Raw genomic sequence first — 18,349 nt, 5'->3', positions numbered from 1 at the left:
AAATGCAATAAAATGGTGTTTGGAGGTTTACAAGAGGCGATATCGGAACGCGCCCGAGTTCCTTCATCATGAGGAGAGCAGGATCAGAGCGTGCTGTCCTCTCCGATTAAAATACCTCGGCCTCCAGCTGGGATAATTGCTCCGTCACTTGCCAACTTGCAGCCATTAACTCTGTTGACTGCAGGAAAAAAAAAAAGAAGAAGCATGAAACAAAGATCTGCAGCCTGAGAAGCAAATCATGTACCCAAGAGGATTAGGCCCACATGGGGAATTATTCTTCTTTTTTTTCCCCTCTTTTTCTGAAAATAAAGTTTATTTGAATTCTGAGAAAAAAGGTTTGTTCTCCTAACTTTAAATTAACTCGGAGTTCCAGCAGAATTCAGAGATTCCAGTCCAGAGTTTGGAGTGAATCAGAATTCTGAGAGAGGGGCAAAAAAACAACAACATATGATTACCGGTAATAATCTCAGACTATAATTCATCAGCTTTAGATGTTAAAGATGTACTAAGACCGAACGCCAAAACTCTGTAACAATGAAGTAAAGTTACAGGAACTTTAAGGCAGAATTCTGAGGATTTCCTTCAATCAAAAACAAAAAAAATCCCCAGTTCAAAGTTAAAGTTTCGTCCCTCAAACGCGCTCGTTTGCCTTTATTTTTACTTTATTTTTGTACCAAAAGGACACGCACATGTGGTCCGGCTCTGCCTGTCCGACCAGCGAGTTCCACCAGGTGTTTACTGACAAAGCTCTCCCTTTCTCAGGTGATGACATAAGCAGCTACGTCATCTGTGAAAAACGGTGATCGATAACTTGTCACTTACTGAGTCGTAATCTAAGACCGAGCCAGCTCCTTGGTGGCGACTTGTGCAGAACTGAATTCATGCTCCACTTGTTCGGCACCATCTAAACCCGCCTGCGGTCCTCGTCGGGAGGAGGGGAGGAGGGGAGCGGCGGCGGCGGCGGCGGCTGCAGCCCTCCGCCAGCAGGTCTGGGTCCTCGCAGGTCGCTGCGGTAGCCTCGGTATCGATCAGCCGGCGGTGTCACACTCCTCTAACACTCGCTCATGGTGCCCTCGGTCCTGCTGTCGCCCATCTCTCCTACGCGCAGTGCGCTCAGCTCGCGGCGGCGGCGGGTCGGTGGCGAGCACACAAAGCTGCGCCTCGCATGGGGGGGGGGCTGCGCGCGGAGCGGAGCGACGCCAACTAAACCGTGGATTCAAGGCGGTTTTGGAGGCAGGTTAGACGGTGAGGTGGAGCTATAAATAACCTGTTGCTGCCTGCACAAGAAGGAACCTCCTCGGCGGAAACGTCCGTCGGGTGAAGGTTGGTGGGTTCGGTGTGGGATTGGGATCACCAGCCAAACCCCTCCGAGGACCTTTACAGTCGCGAGTTCGAGGCCGGGTTCCCTCCTGAGAACTTTACTCGACCGCGCTGCTCAAGTTGAGGACATACCGGCCGCTGCTTCTTCTTCTCTCCTCTTCCTCCGACCAACCTTCGGCTCCCCTCCATTCATTCACACTCAACCTGGAGCCACAAAGACTCGGTGCAGCCCCCCCTCATGACGCACAACTGCCGCTAGAGGCGCCAGAGAGACGCCAGCGCTCCCACCTCGACTTTCCACTTAATTAAATGCACGTTACGGGGAAGAAGAGGACCACAAACATTCGTCATCTGTGGTAAATAATCTCAAGTATGAGGCCACAATAAGTTAAAAGCCCGTGTTTAATTGCCAGTCCTGCAATGTCTTCCTTCCAGGCAGCGACTGGGGCGGATTCTGTTTTTCAGTGACATTATTGCATGTGGTACCACCTGAAGTGGGTCAAACAGACCCTTGTTAATCACTACGGCTCGACTTATTAGTTTATTAACACTGAGCTCAGATGTCTTTTTCTCACTCCGTTCCGGAGGAATTTAAGGAGACGCTTCATCCTTAAATCCGTCCATGTTTTTGGATCCATTTTTGTCCGTCTGTTCCGTTTCGTCGCCGCTGCTCTGTATCATGTGACGTTGTCCACCAATCAGAGCTGTCACAGGAAGCGGCCTCGTGTGCGGAGACTCCTGGGTAATAGAGTTTAGTTGCTAATTCCTGTGTTTTCGCTAGGAGAAATACTTCATTAATCCCATAAATGTCACCATAGCATGTATATATACATACAAATATAATACATGTAAATATATGTGCACGCTGGGAAAAAACAAAGTGTAATTTACATAAATGTACATTTAACACGACATGTGCTGTGACAAGGTCAAAATGTTGACGTCTCAGTCAAATGAGTCAACTGTGTTTACAGAGAGAATTTCCTGTTTCTCTTTATCACTTCATAAACCTGAGAATACTTTCAGGTTGATAGTAGTACTGATCGTACTGAGGCTGTTTAGGCAAAAGTAAAGTAAAAGTAGCGTAATCAGTTACTTCTTAGTCTTTGGGGCAGTAATGTAACTTTGTTTAATTCCAGCTGACAGAAGCAGGATTGCTAACGGCTAAGCTACGTTGCTATTGCTACCTGATGAGCTCGTATTGAAACTGCTACCCGGTTGGTCGATGTCCAGCCCGATCAGTCACCTTAGATCAGCACCTGCGCAACATTTTAGGTTTTAAGTAACACTTAAGTAAAACAGAAGAATAAAAACATAGAAATTGTTCAATTAGTGGTTCCTGCTATGCTACGTATAAATGACAGCTGTAGCTAGCTAATGTATGATTACGCTAAAAGCAGTTGAAAAATGCCTCCAGTTTATTAGTTTTTCACAAATTAACAGTATGGATGAGAGATGCGCACGAGCTGTGTGTTTACTGTATGCCATGAAGTGTTTGCATGTTAGCGCTAGTTAGCCAGCTGACCTTTCTACAGTATTTGGGAGAATGCGCCAGCTCATAATTGGATGGTATGTCTGCATACTGTTTAGATTTTGGTGAATAAAGCTGATTCACCTCCCAAGTGTACGCTGGCACAGCTTAGCTGCAGTCTGAACACTCTGTAGATGTTTTGTTTTGGCATTCAGTTGGTCTGCAAAAGCTTAACCTGCACAACCTGTCAACTGTTAGCATTGATGTCAGTTACCTGCGGAGGAGTGAAGTGGACGCACTGTGTGCCTTTGTAGTACACCAAAACTTGAAAGTACTGAAGTTTACAGTTCTTAAGCCACCAGTACAACAATAAAGTAATATTCAAACTAGAAACTAGCCCAGGAAAGCTACCAACTCCCTCTCTATTTGCTCTACGTTTTCAACTCCACGTGATGCATGTGGTCATCTTAAAAATCAAAAGGTTAAGAGGTCAAATCTTTGACTTTGTCTCTTTGTTTTTTTTGCATGAACATATTTCGCTGCTCTGGAAAGCTTTTCACACATGAATACTGTCATTTCTAATCAAATAAGCGGACCGGTGGCAGCGCTGCAGTGGCGTTGCTCTCCAGCTTGCATGAGTTCGATGGGAAAACATCTGACCTGACAAAGCCAAAACAATGACTCGGCCAAAATGTGGCTCTGCTGTGTTTGTGAGCTCCCACCCTCAATAAAGAGGCGGGCAACGGCGAACAAAGAAAAGCACGGGGGGCAGCGAGGGGACGTCAAAGCAGCCCACTTAACAAATTAGCAATTCTCCGCTGTTTGTGGATGTTTACGACCTCTTTCGTTCCTTTTGTTAAACAACATGTCAACACACAGTGTCAAGTAGGTCAGATGTCAGATATGCTCTTAACCCCGCCGTGAGACATTGATTTTGCAGTGTTGAGGGTTTTGTTCTTACAGTTTTCAATGCAGCTCTTGAAACTTTTGTAAGTGAACATCTGCTGCTGTTCAGGGTGAAATCACAACATGTACTTGCTGCCCCCTAGAGGAGAACAAAGGTAGTGTCATGAAAAAACTTTTATTTTTGGTCATATCCTACATTGACCTACATTAAAAAAAAAAGAAGTTACATTTACAACACTTACCCAAAGACCTCTAAGTGCCGTTTTGTCTTTTTTAAGGCAAATTACTGAGCAATAAAAATAGAGCCTTTTCACTCCCATCTGACATGAAGCACAAGAACATGAAACTCTGCTGTGAATGTTGGGATGAAAAATGCAGGTAAAAGGTGTGAAGTTTTACTAATACTGTTATCAAACAACATCAGGGACACTGTGTTATGGTCTGATGACAATCGTCTGCTTGATATGTCTGGCAAAAAAAAAAAGAAGACGACGACAACCAGATCTTAAAACTCACATCTCGACCATTAAAACACAGAAGGCGAGAAACAGGCAGCGGTATTTCTCCTTTAATATCTGACTCTGTTGCTGCCTACGAATGCGACCTATAGACAGGAACTTTATCTACAAGTTACGATTGTTAGTGTCCAGACAGAAGCGCAGAACTCCACTGTGTTGTGTTTTGCCATTTAAAGTTGCCAACAGCGAGAAGATCCAGAGGCGGCTGTCACCTCCACCTGCAGCGTCCGTAACACACGCTGGATCTTGAGGAAGGGGAAGGAGAGTCAGACTGAAACTCAGTTCTGTACATTCAAACCGCCAATCCAGACGGGTTTGGCACAGGAGTAGGAGCCAGGCGGGGTAAAGGGCAATCGAGCGACGCTGTGCTGGAGAAGTCACTGTGTCCCTATTTGACTGGGTCTCACGAGTCCCTTGAAGACCCGCAGCTTTCCTGCACCGGTGAGATCAAAACTGTAGTTGGTGGTGACGTAGGGCGTCTCTCCCTCAAAACCGTCCTGAAATACAGACCAAGGTAGCAAAGGTCACCCTGTGGATTAACGCATACATTCATCGGTGTGTAAATGAAAGAATCTGAGCGCGTTGGAAGGGAAGCAGCGTCGGACCTGTGTGGTGAGGATGCAGGAGGGCAGCAATATGGCTCCCAGGAGGAGACAGTTGACCTTGCGAAGGGTGGAGGGTTCCACAGGCGTCAGCAGGAAGTAAAGCCCCCGCACCATGTCAATACCTCGGAGAACACCTGAGCACAGTAACAGGAACGTGTTACACGCATGTAACCGTGGACCTGAGGCTTCACCATCCTTCCTTTACCGACTGTGAGAAGATCCCCAGGACGGGTGGATAAAAATGTTTGGTTTCTCTGGGTTACGGATGCACGACAGCCTCAGCGCGTCAGAGGAGCAGTCAGGATCGCATCAGTGTCAATCACAGGGATTCAAGTGACAAAATAAATCCTTCGACTGAACGTCCAAGTCATCCATTTACGGTCTACGCTTCACATCTGGGCAGTCCTTCCCCAACGAAGCATCCATGACTGCACTGGCGGTGCCACGGTAACTCATCCGAGCAAAAATGCATGACAATAAACGCAATTACATTTAGAAAAATACTATTTAATACTATTCTACAATTTAGATATGATATTATGTGTCATTATTCAATGAACGAAGATGTATTCCAGGTCAACACACATTCACAGCGTACTGAGGGATGATCCACACGCTATGTGCCGTAATCCAAAATGGGAGTCAGTCCTGATTCTTTGGTAGCCCAGAGAGAATTTTGCAAGTGTAAAACTCGCAGACGACTCATAAGCGCGTACGGCTACAGCTACAATCTAAGCAGCGCTGCTAGCGCAGCCCCCTCCGTCACATCGCTAAGCACCGCCTACATCAAAATAATCCATTTCCCATTCTATGTTAGGTTCTATGCGTTACCACCGAATGGACGGGCTTCTGACTGGTCATTTTTCGAAAATATGATTGAAACTTTATAGAGAGGTGTCACACTGTCAGTGGTTTGCTTTGAAACTGAAGAATAATCAACTCCACATGCAGAGACTAAGAAAGTCTGGACTTGGTGAAGAAGCAGTTTCTCGATGTGTGACCTCCAGGTCCCGTTTGAAGGGAAGTCAGTGCACGTGGACTTCTTTGTCGCCTCCGTGTTCAGAGACAACTTGTGATTCTGCATTAGAGGTTAAACAAACGAGTTCAAGGCTCAAACTAGTTGATCATTCCAAACAAAAAAAAAAAGAAGAGAGAGAGAGAGAGAGACAAGGTGTGGTACGTACCGAAGCCCACACACGGGCAGATGGGGGCCTGGGACAGCACGACCGGCCCCCCCTTGCTTGCTACTTTCTCCCCCAGGCAGCAGAGACCCACCAGACTGGCATTGGCAGCATAAAAGATGTGACTGGGCGCCACTTCACAATGGGTGGCACCTAAAGCGACAGCCGAGTGGGGAACCTGCGGGTCCACAAAAAGGAGAAAGTACAGAATCACATACACTTGTAGTACACTGGGGGGGGGGGGGGGGGGGGGGGGCTGATACTGCAGTCCTGAATGGGTTCCTCAAAATCTCCAAGTGTTCTTTTTACAATCTCCATGAGGGGTAAAGCTGGAACAGCGATGCTCTGCCAGGCCGTCATTAGAAACTGAGGCTGAGCTTCTGTTCTGGCCTGCAAATGGGTTCTGCAGAATTTCAGGGAACTTTGGCTCAAATTAAATTGCGGGCTTTTATACAAAACCGTTTCCTTTTAAAGGACCGTGATGCAAAAACAACAACAATAAAAACAAAACAAAAAACTCCAGGTTTTGTCAATGTTTTCTTTAAATGACTCCCTGAGAACCTCGTACTCTTTCTGCTTGATTCCCAGGAGTTCTCAGCTTGGAATGAGTTTAATATTGAAGACAGGAATGAAGATAAAACATGGTTCAAACTTCTGAGCGAGGAATTCATCCTCTTAAATGACAGTAACTTAAAAGAAGGCTAAGCGAGGCCGATCCGGCCATGTTGCAGTGGCAGGAAGCATTTAAAGGTCAGACTGACAGAACCTTCAGCAGGATGAACGAGCAGATCAGAAATCCTGGAATCCTGCGGGGGTTTGTTTGTTTTTACCCCAGAAATTGATGACAAGAGTTCACATGTACTACAATATCTTGGTTTCTCCTGGTAAAATGATGCACACTTCAGCTTCATTTAATCAGGACGCTGAGCTGTTGTTGCCTGGGATGTTTTAGTCCGATGTTTACCGTTTCCTCAGGTAAGAACAGAATCCTGAGACGGACTGTGGGGTTCTCCGTTCGGCGTACCTGGTAGGGGGTGAGGGAGTGCAGAGGCTGGACAGGTCCAGGGTTGGGGGACTGCAGCTGACTCAGGTAGGCCAGCAGCGACAGCTCCCTCTGCTCGTTAGACCGCTGGTGTTTCCTGTCAAACACAAAGCACGCGTAGACGGTGACGCTGGGCATCAGCGAGGGGTTAATCATCGCTGAAACCGGCAGGCGGAGGCATTCTTACGATGTTCCCTGCTTTCCGACTGCTTGGAACTCTGATTGTACGCTGATGTGGAAGTAGCTTCTGGGGGCGCTGTGGCTCTCGGTGAACTCGTCCAGAGCGGTCTGAGCAGGTGGGTGCGTCTGGTAGCCGTGTGCCGTCCTGAGGAACTCTGGAGTGAGGCTGGGGCACTGGGTGGTGCCCCCATGACCGAGCTGGATGACATGTGAGACTGGGAAGAAGCGGATCAAGTCCACCAGCAGCTGGAATCCAAACCCTGAGGAGGACAAAGACCAGCACGTGTTCAGACACAGTTTGCCGTCAGTATTTTGAGTCTCCATAGTTTCTAACAGAGTTGTCCCCGCTGACCTTTGACCCAGCCCATGGTGTTGACGATGACGGGAGTCTCTCTGCTCAGGGGGCGTCTACGCCACAGGGACTTAAGGCATTCCAGGTAGCGGTCTAAGTCGGACTCGCATGAGGACTGACCGTAGTAGACCATGTGGTCCGGTGTGCGCTGGTGCGTGAACGGAGGACCTGAGAAACAAGTCAGCACCATCGTCACAACACTCAAACTTTGCGTCTCAGCAATAGCAAATAAAACAATGGAGAGTTTTGTTCCACCTCTCCCCCATACAATATGAATTAATGAATCATAAAGGACATAAAACATCAGCTAATGAGTTGAAACATTAAAAGGATGAGGTGTACCTAATAAACTGGCACAAGAACATAAAACAAAACACCAGTATGTACACACAACAAATACGAGGAAATAATGAAGTGGATTAAATACAGAATTTCCCTTGGGGATGAATAAAGTATTCTGATTCTGATTAAAGCAGATGTGTGAATGTTAACACACCGGTAAAAAAAAAAAAAAAAACCTACCCAGGAGCGGCTCGCGGACGGTCGACAACGACAGGCAACCGGCCGGGGTGAACTCCGTCTGACCAAGGTCGCCTTCCAAATAATCAACACTAGTTGTGCTGCAGATACACACACACACACACACACACACACAGTCTCAAAGTCGAAGCCGACATCTGCATGTGTGACAATGAGAAGTCTTTGAGAAGCTTCAACCAGCTAAAAAAAAGTCTGTTGCTCACGAATTTTCTTCTCTCAACTGACCAATCAAACGCTTGTTTAAAGGCGGCAGCTCTGATGTCATCACACTGACTCCTTTGATGTCTCAACGAGTTCAATGTGACAAAAATCAACCAGGACAATCATAAACCCACGAAGGAAACGTGAGCATACAGATGACCTTGAGAGGAGGACAAACGTCAACTGGTATGGGACTGGTATGGGACTGGAAGCGACGGCGCGCGTGTTGATGTGAGAGCTTACTGATTCAGTAAAGTGTTGATGAGGATCCGGATGAATGTCGACTTGCCCACATTCTTGGCCCCGTACACCAGAACGATGGCGAGACCATCCATGTCCCCTGGAACAGACGGACAGCGAAGGAACAAACGTGTGCGGTTCTGTTCCAGATGTATGGTTTTTATGTCAGTGTCTCTGTCTCACCTCTGCAGGCACTGACCACCGTGTTCAGAGCTTCCCTGCAGCTCTGCGATAATTTCAGGCCCTCGACGTCTTTGACCAGAGGAATCATCCCCAAACCGTTGAGAGGAGTGTCGAGAACAGCAGACATGAGCTCAGTCTGGAGACGAGAGAGGAGGGGCGAGCTCACACCAAATGAGGAGGCAAGTTTTCGCGCCACTAATAAACCAAGTGTTTCACCTTGGGCTCGGAATTCGCACGAGTCTGGCTGGATCTGAAGTCTACTTAGGAAACTACTCTTTTAAAAGTCTTTGTCTTTCCCTTCTCACGTCACTTTCATCATTCTGACCGCCTCTGGAGCCCCTCAGAGATCAGACGCTGTGGTCTTTAGTTTTTCACCAGCACCACGTGACTCTACACAAAGGCAACCTGCAACTGCTCACCTCCGTCTGACCGTTTACACACGCCAGCAGCCAGACAATGACCTAGTAATCCTGTACGCACACACGTCTAAGACGGACTGCCCATTGCGAGACAAATTCATAATTAAATGCAACTGAATATAACGGAAGGAAGCTAAAGTTACGTGTTAGTCAACTTACCATGGGGGGGCTGAAGAGCTCGCTGAGGTCCGTGAAGCTGGAGAGAAACCGTGTCAGAGGCGTCTCCATGGGCTCCAGCAGGATGATGGATGAGTGCCGCGTTACCTTTTTGAGCAGCCTCTTCTGTGGCGCCGCTGAAAACATTAACAAGAGGATTTGAGGACAAAAAACACACACAATGAAATAATAACGTCAGGTTTGTCCGACCAAGAAGCTATTAGGATATTTTTTAGTATTTCATTAGCTGGGCCGGGTCATATTTCCCCACTATAATTTGTAGAGATGCTGCAGGGGCCTGTTAGGGGGTAACAAACTAGGGCTGCAACAACTAACTGATTAGTTCATCAGGAGACTAACTGCCTTTTGATCTTGGACGGTTTGATGGAGATGCATCTTGGGCTCTGGGGAATGACGATAAGCTTTTATCAAAATTCCTTGACATTTTATAGGCTAAAAAAAATTGTCAAAATATGAGATTACCGATGTTAAAACTAATTAACAGCAGCAGCCATTGTCAAGTCTATTTTATTCACAAATCGCAAAATCCCAGCTATTATCTAATGACACTTTCTGCATAGAGAGGCTCCAACACCACACGTTTTAAATGACCAAGATTAAGATGACATATTCAGTTCGTTCTAGGGTTTTCTCTGATAATCACGTGGGTTGCTAACGCCGCTACCTGATGGGAGATACTTGCGGAGCATCATCGTAGCCTCCGTTCTGTCTCGGGCGTCATCGGGGCTTTCCACTGCTCTGACTGTTAGAGGACAATGTGAGGCTGGCGAGTAGAGGGGATACGACTGCTGACCCTCTTCAATGTCGAAGCCCAACACTTCCACCCGACCGTACAGGCAAGTCAACAAACACTTCCCACGGAAACAGAGGGTCTGGAATGACAGTAATGTGACATTCAGTCGTAATTACAGTGTCTTTATTGTTGCCAAATCAAAATGAGATGCGTGGAGACGTACCTGACCCTTTTGCATGACCAACACCGCACGATTTTTCTCATCATCTCTCTCTGCACAGGAATGCAGAGACTTCCCTTCCAGTCTGCACAGCTCCACGTCCTCCTTACCACCTACTGTCTTCACGCCGTTCGCTCGGACAGACTGGGAATACTCCTCCCAGTCCTGTAAGTCCTCAGACTCACTGTCCATAGCGAAGGCTGAACTTCCATTAGTCTGAGTGTATGTCTTCTTCAGTCCAGCCTGAGGAGTGCTTCTCTTGGGGTCAGACACGGACTTTGCCTTGTTCTTCAACCTCTTCACGCTGGGCTTTTTCTTCACAGTCTCCTGGATCATCTTGGCCATGACGGGACTGGAGTTGAGGTCAGAGGAGCTGATGGGAGGCCGGCACCGTTTACCCCTCACATCCTTCCATTTCTGAGATTTAGCCTTGCCCTTTCCCTGAGTGGGTTTGTTTGCCTTCATGATGCAACTCTTCTTTATACTGAGGCTGATGAAAATACAAGGGGAAACTGTAAAGAAACAGGCAGCACCATTAGGTTTGTAATAGGGGTAATTCACTGGACCATGTACTGAATAATCAGAAACATTCCTTCACAAAATGAAGCAGCAGAAGCCTCATTGTTTGACAGCACCGGAGCGCTAAGCTAACTATGCTAAGACACAGGACGAGCTGGTTGAGGTGCACCGCTGCAACATTTAACTTTCTCAAACCACAAAGGCAGACTAGTGGAAACACATCCTCTTCTGAAGATCAACCAGGCAACAAAGCAGCGGACACTTTAAAGTTGCCAGGGCTAACTGATGTTAACCTTACGGACGAAGGCTGCTACACACCTGCTAGCTGATGTTGCTGCTCCTGTGCGGGGAAGGCAACCCCGCCGCTTGAGGGAAAAGACTGCAGATCTGTAGTTATCACTCTAGTCTTTCAACCGGACGCATATTTTAAATAATGTGCGGGTCTGCTGTTGATACAGCGCTGCTAGCGGGCTAGCTAACATGTGTGAGCCGCTACGATCAGGCGCCGTAATGAGATGGCCGACTATGGTGTTGCCCGGAGTGATTTTATGTACGAGAAAGTTATAACACAAAGTTGTTATACGGTATTGCACATTCACTTAAATATTAAATGGCATAAAAATGCAACATGACCACAATCAATACATTTGTTTTAGCTATTATGCTGTTAATATCGTGTATGTTGTTGTTTACGGACAAGCAATGTCTATTCCGGAGTTCGGTCGCGTAACTGCGTCACATCCTCTTCCTTCTCAATCTAGGGGCCTACAAGAAGCGAAAACAAGGTGAATGTAGCTTGAGTTTGCTATTATTTTCATCAAACGTTGCCGTTGCAACAGATGAATTGCAGCAATTGAGCAAATACGGCCAGGTAATAGGTTTTCATCCGGCCGGCAGAGGCGAGTGTGCGAGTGCGGCTGGCGGCTCGGAGCCGCGCTAAGGGAGCGTCTTTAAAGGTTTGTGTGAGGAAATAACGTTAAACGTCGAGGTGCGCAGGTAGCGAGGGGAGAGGACAACTTGTGTTACTGAGAATTCCGTGTTTGTCATTGTAGTTGACATGATTGATACGCCAGCCGAAACGTTAATCTAGTTTGCTGTTTATTTTTTAACATGTGAATGACATCATTTGATGCCAGGAATGATCCAGTAAACTCCCCTACATTTTAAAATTTTAAACAAAATATCTTATGATATCTTATTACATTATCTATAATATAAATATTTGAAGCCCCCCCCCCCCTTTACCGTGTATCTTATGTTGTGCAAACATTTGCCAACACTTATTATTTAAGTATTCATGGTTCAGTAGGTTATGACATAATTCAAAAGTTTGGACTTGGTCCTGGTCTGCAGTGGCCCTCAGAGTGCAAATTAAGATGTCCACATTTAGCTCAGACCTCAGAATTTAAACTGAGTATTCAAGGTTGTAGGAAAACATGCATGAGAGCGTCGAAGGGTCTTCTGGGACAAATACTGCATGTGCTATGTATTAATATTCACACGCTCTTGTGATATGTTGCAGCGGTGCACAGTGAGGTTGGAGACATGCTTGCTGCTGACCATGCCCTGCGTGTCCTGTCCTCTCTGAACCAGCAGAGGGCAGCAGGGAGGTTCTGTGATGCAGTGTTGAATGTGGGAGGTGGGGGGGTCCACGTTGCCCACCGTAACATCCTGGCCTGCTTCAGTGAGCTCTTCCAGCAGTCCAACACGCCCCCTGCACCATGTGTGCAGTTCTGCCTTCAAGAGTGCCCAGACGATGGCTTACAGCTGCTGCTGGACTACGTCTACACCGGAGACCTGAGGCTAGACCCGGAGAACCTGGACAAGGTTCAGAATGCAGCCACCAGCCTGTGTGTCCCAGAGGCCCTTGAACTCTGTCAGCGGTTCAAGGAATCTTCGATGAACACTGCTGTTCCCTTAAAGCGCAAGAGAGGTCGACCCAGAAAGTCCAAACCAGATTCAAATACACCCTGTTCTTCAGCCTCGGGAGAGAACCAGCTTACAGTCACTAAAGAGGAGCCTAGTCTTGACATGGCCACCGTCACCACCATCACCCGCTCTGGTCGAGTAGTCAAAGGTCCCAGGCGACTCGTCAACGATGAGAACGCCGCCACTGATTTTACAGCCAATGAAAACACCAGCAAGAACGTCCAGCCTGCTCAGAGGGAGGAAGGACGTGGTGAAGTGGAGCATCAAGAGCCAGAGCAGCCAACCGGTGCCACCGAGGTAGACAGTAGAGACGTTCTGATACCACTCTGTCTTTTCAGATACCTGAACCGCTGTAGAGTTCATTGAGCTAACGGGGAAGCAGTAGTGTCCTGGTTCAGTGTTGGTAGATTATGTGGTGTCAGATCCAGACCTTCACACTCTGCAGTGTCCGTCAGTGTCGGAGGCCTTTCAGAATCATGACAACCCCAATCACTGCTCCTGTCTTCTGCCTGCAGATACACGAGTGGCAGATTGCCCTACGTGAAAACAGTGTTGGCCCCCTCACTGAAGGGGCGGAGGGAGACAATGACAGGGACTTTGAGAGGACCCCCGAAGACTCTGATGAGGAGTATGTACCTGTCGATGAGCCCAGTTCCTCAGTGCCGTCTACATCAGCGACGCGCAGGCGCAAGGCCCAGAGCAAATCAGACAAAAGTGCAAACGGTGAAACGGTGGAGGAAGACTCCAAGAGCGACTCTGTGCAGTGCCCAATCTGTGACAAATCCTTCAAGAGCAAATACTACCTCAAAGTCCATAACAGGTAGACCCTCACAGCTCTTTGTCCTTTAAAACTGTGTTGACAAGAACCGCATTTAACCCCTCCTGTATTTGTCCTAGACGGCATACAGGTGAGAGACCCTTTGGGTGTCTTAAATGTGGAAAGAGATACTTCAGAAAGGAGAACCTTGTGATACATGAGTTCAGAAACTGTGCTGCAGTACAGGTGGGTACAAAAGAACTATCAGCAGTACTGATGAGGACGTACACATTGTATGAATGCAGTATCAAGTATCAAGGTTCTATGAAGTGTTTGTGTTCCTTCCAGACGTACCCGTGCCTGACCTGCTCTGCAACATTTAAAGGAAAAGAAGAGCTCCGAGTGCATGTGATCTCACACACAGGAGACATGCCCTACAAGGTGCCGCCTTCAGCCAACAAGCACACCACACAGGACAAGCAGCTCCACTGACATGTCCATCTGTTTCAGTGTTCGACGTGTCCCGAACAGTTTATCTACAAGAAAAACCTGACGTTTCACATGATGAAGGTCCACGGTTCTCCCAAGCCACACGCAGTAAGTGTCACTTTTGTGTTGTTTTTTTTTTAACAGTTGCTTTCATCAAGTCCCTTTTTTGTAATCGAGGTCTCGTAGTCTAGACCGGAAACTCCCAACGTGGGGTCGCGAGGGGCGTTGCGAGATGAGTTCCAGAAGTCTTAACAGATTTTAAAAGCTGTCAAATGAATAATCCTGAAAGGGACGCTCAGGTTGTGTCGTGTCCTGTTGCCGACCAACCTGGGGATCAACAACTTTCTGTCGCCTTTATTTTGGAGCTCCTGAGCTGAAAGGTTGGGGCACCCCGGGCCTCCATCAGGGCTTCTCAACCTTTTCTACTTCAAGCAGCAGGCCAGGACTCGTTAGAAACATCCCAAATTATGTTGGCTAATCAATTTTATTGTAACCACATAATCTATTTTTAGGGTTATTAAAGAACTCCGACACCACTCCCTGGAGCCCTGAAGATAAATAAATACAATAAAAGCAGCCAGATTTTTTTAACGATGGCGTGGAACTTTTCCATTATGCACCACACCCCTACCTGGTATCTCAAATTAATGATGTTTGAAGATGGCTTTTTGATTTACTGGTGATTCCTTTTTATTTATTTTTTTTAAACAAACTAAAAACAACAAATGAACTTGCATCTCCCACTAGAGGGCGCTCCCGGCCCTCCCACGGCCATCAGCTGAAGCTCTTGTTTCTTTTTCAGTGCCCGCAGTGTCCCAAAACCTTCTTAACGCGGTCGGAGCTGCGAGTGCACGAAGCAGCCAAACATCGAGGCGAGAAGCCGTTTGTGTGTGAGGAGTGTGGCCACCGAGCCTCCAGTCGAAACGGCCTGCAGATGCACATCAAAGCCATCCACAGGTACAGGCGCCGCTTTGATCACCGTGCTTTCTAAAGGGTGTGGGAGCCTGTGTCAACTTTCAGCGTCTCTCTCTCCGCCTCGCAGAAACGAGCGGCCTTTCGTATGCAGCCTGTGCAACCATGCGTTCTCTCAGAAAAACAACCTCAACATGCACCTGCGTGTGCACAGTGGAGAGAGACCCTACCAGTGTCACCTGTGTGGCAAAACCTTCAGGACGCAAGGTAATCACCGCCCGTCCTCATCAAGCGCCGCTGCATTAACAAATGCACCGTGGCGAAGCTCCAAACACTCGCTCTCTGTTTAATGTGTCAGGAAGTCTAGACAAACACCACCGCACACACACCGGCGAGCGTCCCTTCAGCTGTGACGTCTGTGAGCAGCGCTTCACTGAGAAGGGGGCCCTCATCCGCCACAAGGCCAGCAAGCACGAGGAGGGCCGCCCCCACTGCTGCCACATATGTAGTAAAACCTTCAAAGGTAACGTTACAATGCCTGAGCGCCTTGACGTCGGCGGAGAAGGAATCAAGCCCTGGCTTATTGTTGCTTTCCTGCGTTCCCCAGCGAGAGAGCAACTTCGTGTCCACCTGCGTCGCCATAAGGGGATGAGGAAGTTTGAGTGTGCAGACTGCGGCTACAAGTTCACCCGACAGGTAGGCTGATAGTCACCACTTCGGCGGGGAGAAGCCACCATCTCAACACTGAATTCTTTATGAGCTGATGGTTTGAAGCGTCAAGTTTGTTACTTTGGCGGCAGAATTGAGCATATTTGGATGAGGGGGGTGGAGCTTGGAAGCTGCCTGGGTGCATCCATGTTTATTTGTGTCAGTAACTGTGATTTCAGGTTGTTGTTTTTTTATGAGAGGCGTCAAACAATAATTGGGAAAAAAAAAAGTCTGAGTGATGTGATGTAGACATGTTGTAGCCGACCCTGACGTGCGCCTGACACAGTGACCTTGACCTTTGACCGCCAAAATCCTTCAAGTTTCCCTGTGGACGTTTGTAGGAATCCCTTCACAAGGCCAGACATGTTGCGTTAACAAGGACGGAGCAGACATGGGATATGTGTCCATGGCTTCCACCAACATTCCAGTTCATCCGTCTTTGTTTTTATACCTCAGAGTCGTGACATTAACAAGTTCATCGTCTGGTGCCTTAATGATGACTGTACGTGTGTAACATTCACCCCAGATGGGATTCGAACCCACAATCCCTGGCTTAGGAGGCCAGTGCCTTATCCATTAGGCCACTGGGGCTGATGTTGTACCCCGTTGCTGTAGCCATCCTCCCTGGTCGCAGTTGAAGCCGTTCACCTCCGTGACGTGAACTTGACCACCAAACTCCTCTCTCCCAAGTCTCGGGGGACATTTGTACGATGCGCGTCACGATAACAAGAACGGGACGGACGGAACGCTTAAAGATACGACTCATCGGCGCCGCCGCTTGTCCTCTGTAACGCCCAGCAGTTTTTCCTCTTCACTGTATTTTAAAGAACATTCCACCTAAAAGTTGCTTTTTCTATGCAAAAAGTAGATGAATAAATTTTTACCGATGGTGAATTTTTCCATAAAATTTAAATTTTCTGGATTTTCATGGCCTGTGTTTTGTTTTTGTTTGTTTTTTTAAGAACGAAAAGGGAAAAAAAAAATTTCAATATAGAGGAAGTACAGGTGGGTATTTTCTACAGGACAGACCAACAAAATTATAATGATGTCGTTAAGCTTTAATTGTATTTGTTCCAGCTTTGTGTTCAGTAACTGATTTTATGTTATTCTTTCGGTCCATGCTATTGTTCGTTCCGCTCTATTCTGTCACAGGACAAAGGAAAGCGCTGAGTCGTTGGTGGCGACAGTAATTATCTAAAACGCTGCTGATTACCTTCTAACCAGTCAGCTGACTGAGGTTCCGACCACTTGTTGCTACTTTATTCGCCGGTGGGAGTGAAGCTCATCGGTCTCTCGTCTTTACTCTCTCCAGGCTCACCTGCGACGCCACATTCAGATCCACAAACGCACAGAGAACTACAACCCCCGGCAGAGGAAACTACGCAACGTGATTGTACAGGAAGTGGACGGAGGTTCCGTTGAGAACGAAGCGACTAAAACAGTGGAGGCCTCGCTGATGGCGGAGGAGGAGACGTCTCTCGTTCGGGATCCCGCAAACCCGGATCCTGACTCCGCGACAGGCCTGAGTTCCAGCTGCATAGTGAGAGTGGTGATCGAGTCCAGCGGCGCCACGATGGACGAGGTGGTGTCCAACCAGAGCCTGGGCCAGGTGGAGGCGGTGGAGGGTTTCTCCATGCCAGAGGTCCTGCAGCAAAGCCAACTGGTCTCGAAAGAGTTTGAGTACGAGGGGATGGTGGAGAACATGTCAGAGAGCAACACCTGAGGACGGCGGGCGCTGGTGGAGAGAGGACCAGTATGTTTGTACTAGAGCGGTGTTCATGACATCAGGTGGGGGGTGGGGTCATGGGTGTGTGATGTCACAAAGCATCAAAGTTATCCAGAATCCTGGCTCTCGTCTCAGTCTGTCAGTCAAAATCACGGCCGTCATCTCAGTCGCTCAGAATGTTATTCTGACCCAATCAGAGTGCGACTGTGGCCACTGCCCCTTTTCCCTACTCGCCGAGACGCTCATCCAAAGGACTTCAACTCAGCTGTGCCCTGTCTCGCTGGCGCCATGTTTGATGACATCAGCCTCACCTGCAGTAGTTGAGATAATCAAGGAACATACATGTGAAGCCTGTAACCTTTTCCACCCGTTATTATCTGTTTGTCGGCTGCTTGACCTCTGGCGTGGCATGAACAGGTCAAGCTGTGACTGGAAGGTCAGTTTTTCCCCACCTTGCTGACGCGGCGGCGGCGGTCAAGGCACCTCAGAAGGGTCAGTTTGAAGGACTGGAACCATTTGTGTTTACGCGACAGCTTTAAGCATTGAGAGGTGCACCGTCAGCTTCGTTAGGACTGAATTCCCACTCGTCCGTAGTTCCTAATCCAGCATGTGAACTGTGTGCATGTGAGGGCTGCTTGAATGTGAACCGTGGCCTTGTTACGAAGCCAGCCAATCAGTAATAAACCGTCTTTGTTCACTTGTGTTATTGGGGGTTTGGCAGTATGAACAAGTGTGATTACAAACTTGTTGACGAGCGCCGCTGTTAAGACTCCGCGGTTCAGTTAACTACGGTCCACCACGATAGGACGGGCAGGCAAGGCCACGTGGGAAATGCCTCCTGCTTCAGGGGTTAGAATCCTGCCACGTTCTGAAACTTAAGAAGGTTGAAACTACGAAAGCTTGAAGAGTAAATAAATAAATAATATTATGTAATATAATGTAATGTTTTGTACGTTTTGATTGGCTGGAAAAGATTCAGATCCCTGCAAACGTTTCATTCCTCTCACCGTTTTTTTTTAAA

The 18,349-nt window shown here is 47.7% G+C and overlaps 3 protein-coding genes and 1 non-coding gene across 9 annotated transcripts in view; 1 reads left to right on the top strand and 3 right to left on the bottom strand.

Annotated features, from left to right (window-relative positions):
• Positions 1-1,570, bottom strand: part of plekhg5b (pleckstrin homology domain containing, family G (with RhoGef domain) member 5b) — a 76,279-nt gene extending 74,709 nt beyond the window's left edge. The window contains exons 1-2 of one of the 3 annotated variants that reach the window (XM_086213153.1): positions 823-1,513; positions 116-178 (exon numbers count right to left, since the gene is read on the bottom strand). In XM_086213153.1, coding sequence (XP_086069279.1) covers positions 116-178; positions 823-904 — 145 coding nt within the window. In that variant the 5' untranslated portion in view covers positions 905-1,513. Of the gene's footprint in view, positions 1-115; positions 179-822 lie in introns of all 3 variants that reach the window. The other 2 variants (XM_086213156.1, XM_086213155.1) reach the window with 2 other exon arrangements.
• Positions 1,571-3,840: 2,270 nt separating this feature from the next.
• The window catches only part of nol9 (nucleolar protein 9), a 28,397-nt gene continuing 13,888 nt past the window's right edge, over positions 3,841-18,349 (bottom strand). The window contains exons 1-13 of one of the 3 annotated variants that reach the window (XM_086213165.1): positions 11,126-11,712; positions 10,292-10,800; positions 10,000-10,207; positions 9,318-9,451; positions 8,740-8,875; positions 8,560-8,656; positions 8,098-8,195; positions 7,576-7,743; positions 7,231-7,483; positions 7,026-7,140; positions 6,005-6,179; positions 4,821-4,954; positions 3,841-4,712 (exon numbers count right to left, since the gene is read on the bottom strand). In XM_086213165.1, the coding sequence (XP_086069291.1) occupies positions 4,593-4,712; positions 4,821-4,954; positions 6,005-6,179; positions 7,026-7,140; positions 7,231-7,483; positions 7,576-7,743; positions 8,098-8,195; positions 8,560-8,656; positions 8,740-8,875; positions 9,318-9,451; positions 10,000-10,207; positions 10,292-10,753 (2,100 nt within the window). In that variant the 5' untranslated portion in view covers positions 10,754-10,800; positions 11,126-11,712 and the 3' untranslated portion in view covers positions 3,841-4,592. Of the gene's footprint in view, positions 4,713-4,820; positions 5,899-6,004; positions 6,180-7,025; positions 7,141-7,230; positions 7,484-7,575; positions 7,744-8,097; positions 8,196-8,559; positions 8,657-8,739; positions 8,876-9,317; positions 9,452-9,999; positions 10,208-10,291; positions 10,801-11,125; positions 11,716-18,349 lie in introns of those variants that run through there. The other 2 variants (XR_015117835.1, XM_086213166.1) reach the window with 2 other exon arrangements.
• On the top strand, positions 11,446-18,249 carry zbtb48 (zinc finger and BTB domain containing 48). 2 transcript variants are annotated; one of them, XM_086213164.1, is made up of 11 exons: positions 11,446-11,592; positions 12,330-13,033; positions 13,252-13,556; positions 13,634-13,739; positions 13,842-13,934; positions 14,004-14,090; positions 14,785-14,939; positions 15,025-15,161; positions 15,253-15,417; positions 15,502-15,590; positions 16,915-18,249. In XM_086213164.1, exons 2-11 carry the CDS (start codon positions 12,353-12,355, stop codon positions 17,323-17,325), a joined length of 2,229 nt encoding a protein of 742 aa, XP_086069290.1. In that variant the 5' UTR covers positions 11,446-11,592; positions 12,330-12,352; the 3' UTR covers positions 17,326-18,249. The 2 variants fall into 2 exon arrangements, with proteins under 2 accessions (XP_086069290.1, XP_086069289.1); XM_086213163.1 differs by having other exon boundaries at positions 11,579-11,763.
• trnar-ccu (transfer RNA arginine (anticodon CCU)) lies at positions 16,121-16,193 on the bottom strand. The gene has a single exon. It is a non-coding gene; the product is annotated as a tRNA-Arg (tRNA).

This window comes from Aulostomus chinensis, chromosome 9, assembly GCF_037954235.1.
Source record: "Aulostomus chinensis isolate RoL2024-O1b breed Wild chromosome 9, RoL_Achi_v1.0, whole genome shotgun sequence".
NCBI classification, from domain to species: Eukaryota; Metazoa; Chordata; class Actinopteri; order Syngnathiformes; family Aulostomidae; genus Aulostomus; species Aulostomus chinensis.
This window is presented reverse-complemented; position numbering and strand designations above follow the sequence as displayed.

Excerpts from the sequence above, each read along its gene's own strand:
- zbtb48 (XM_086213164.1), top strand. The coding sequence starts at position 12,353 with ATGCTTGCTGCTGACCATGCCCTGCGTGTCCTGTCCTCTCTGAACCAG. Across the intron at positions 14,940-15,024 it reads CACATCAAAGCCATCCACAG|AAACGAGCGGCCTTTCGTAT; the intron begins GTACAGGCGCCG and ends TCCGCCTCGCAG. Across the intron at positions 15,162-15,252 it reads CAAAACCTTCAGGACGCAAG|GAAGTCTAGACAAACACCAC; the intron begins GTAATCACCGCC and ends TTAATGTGTCAG.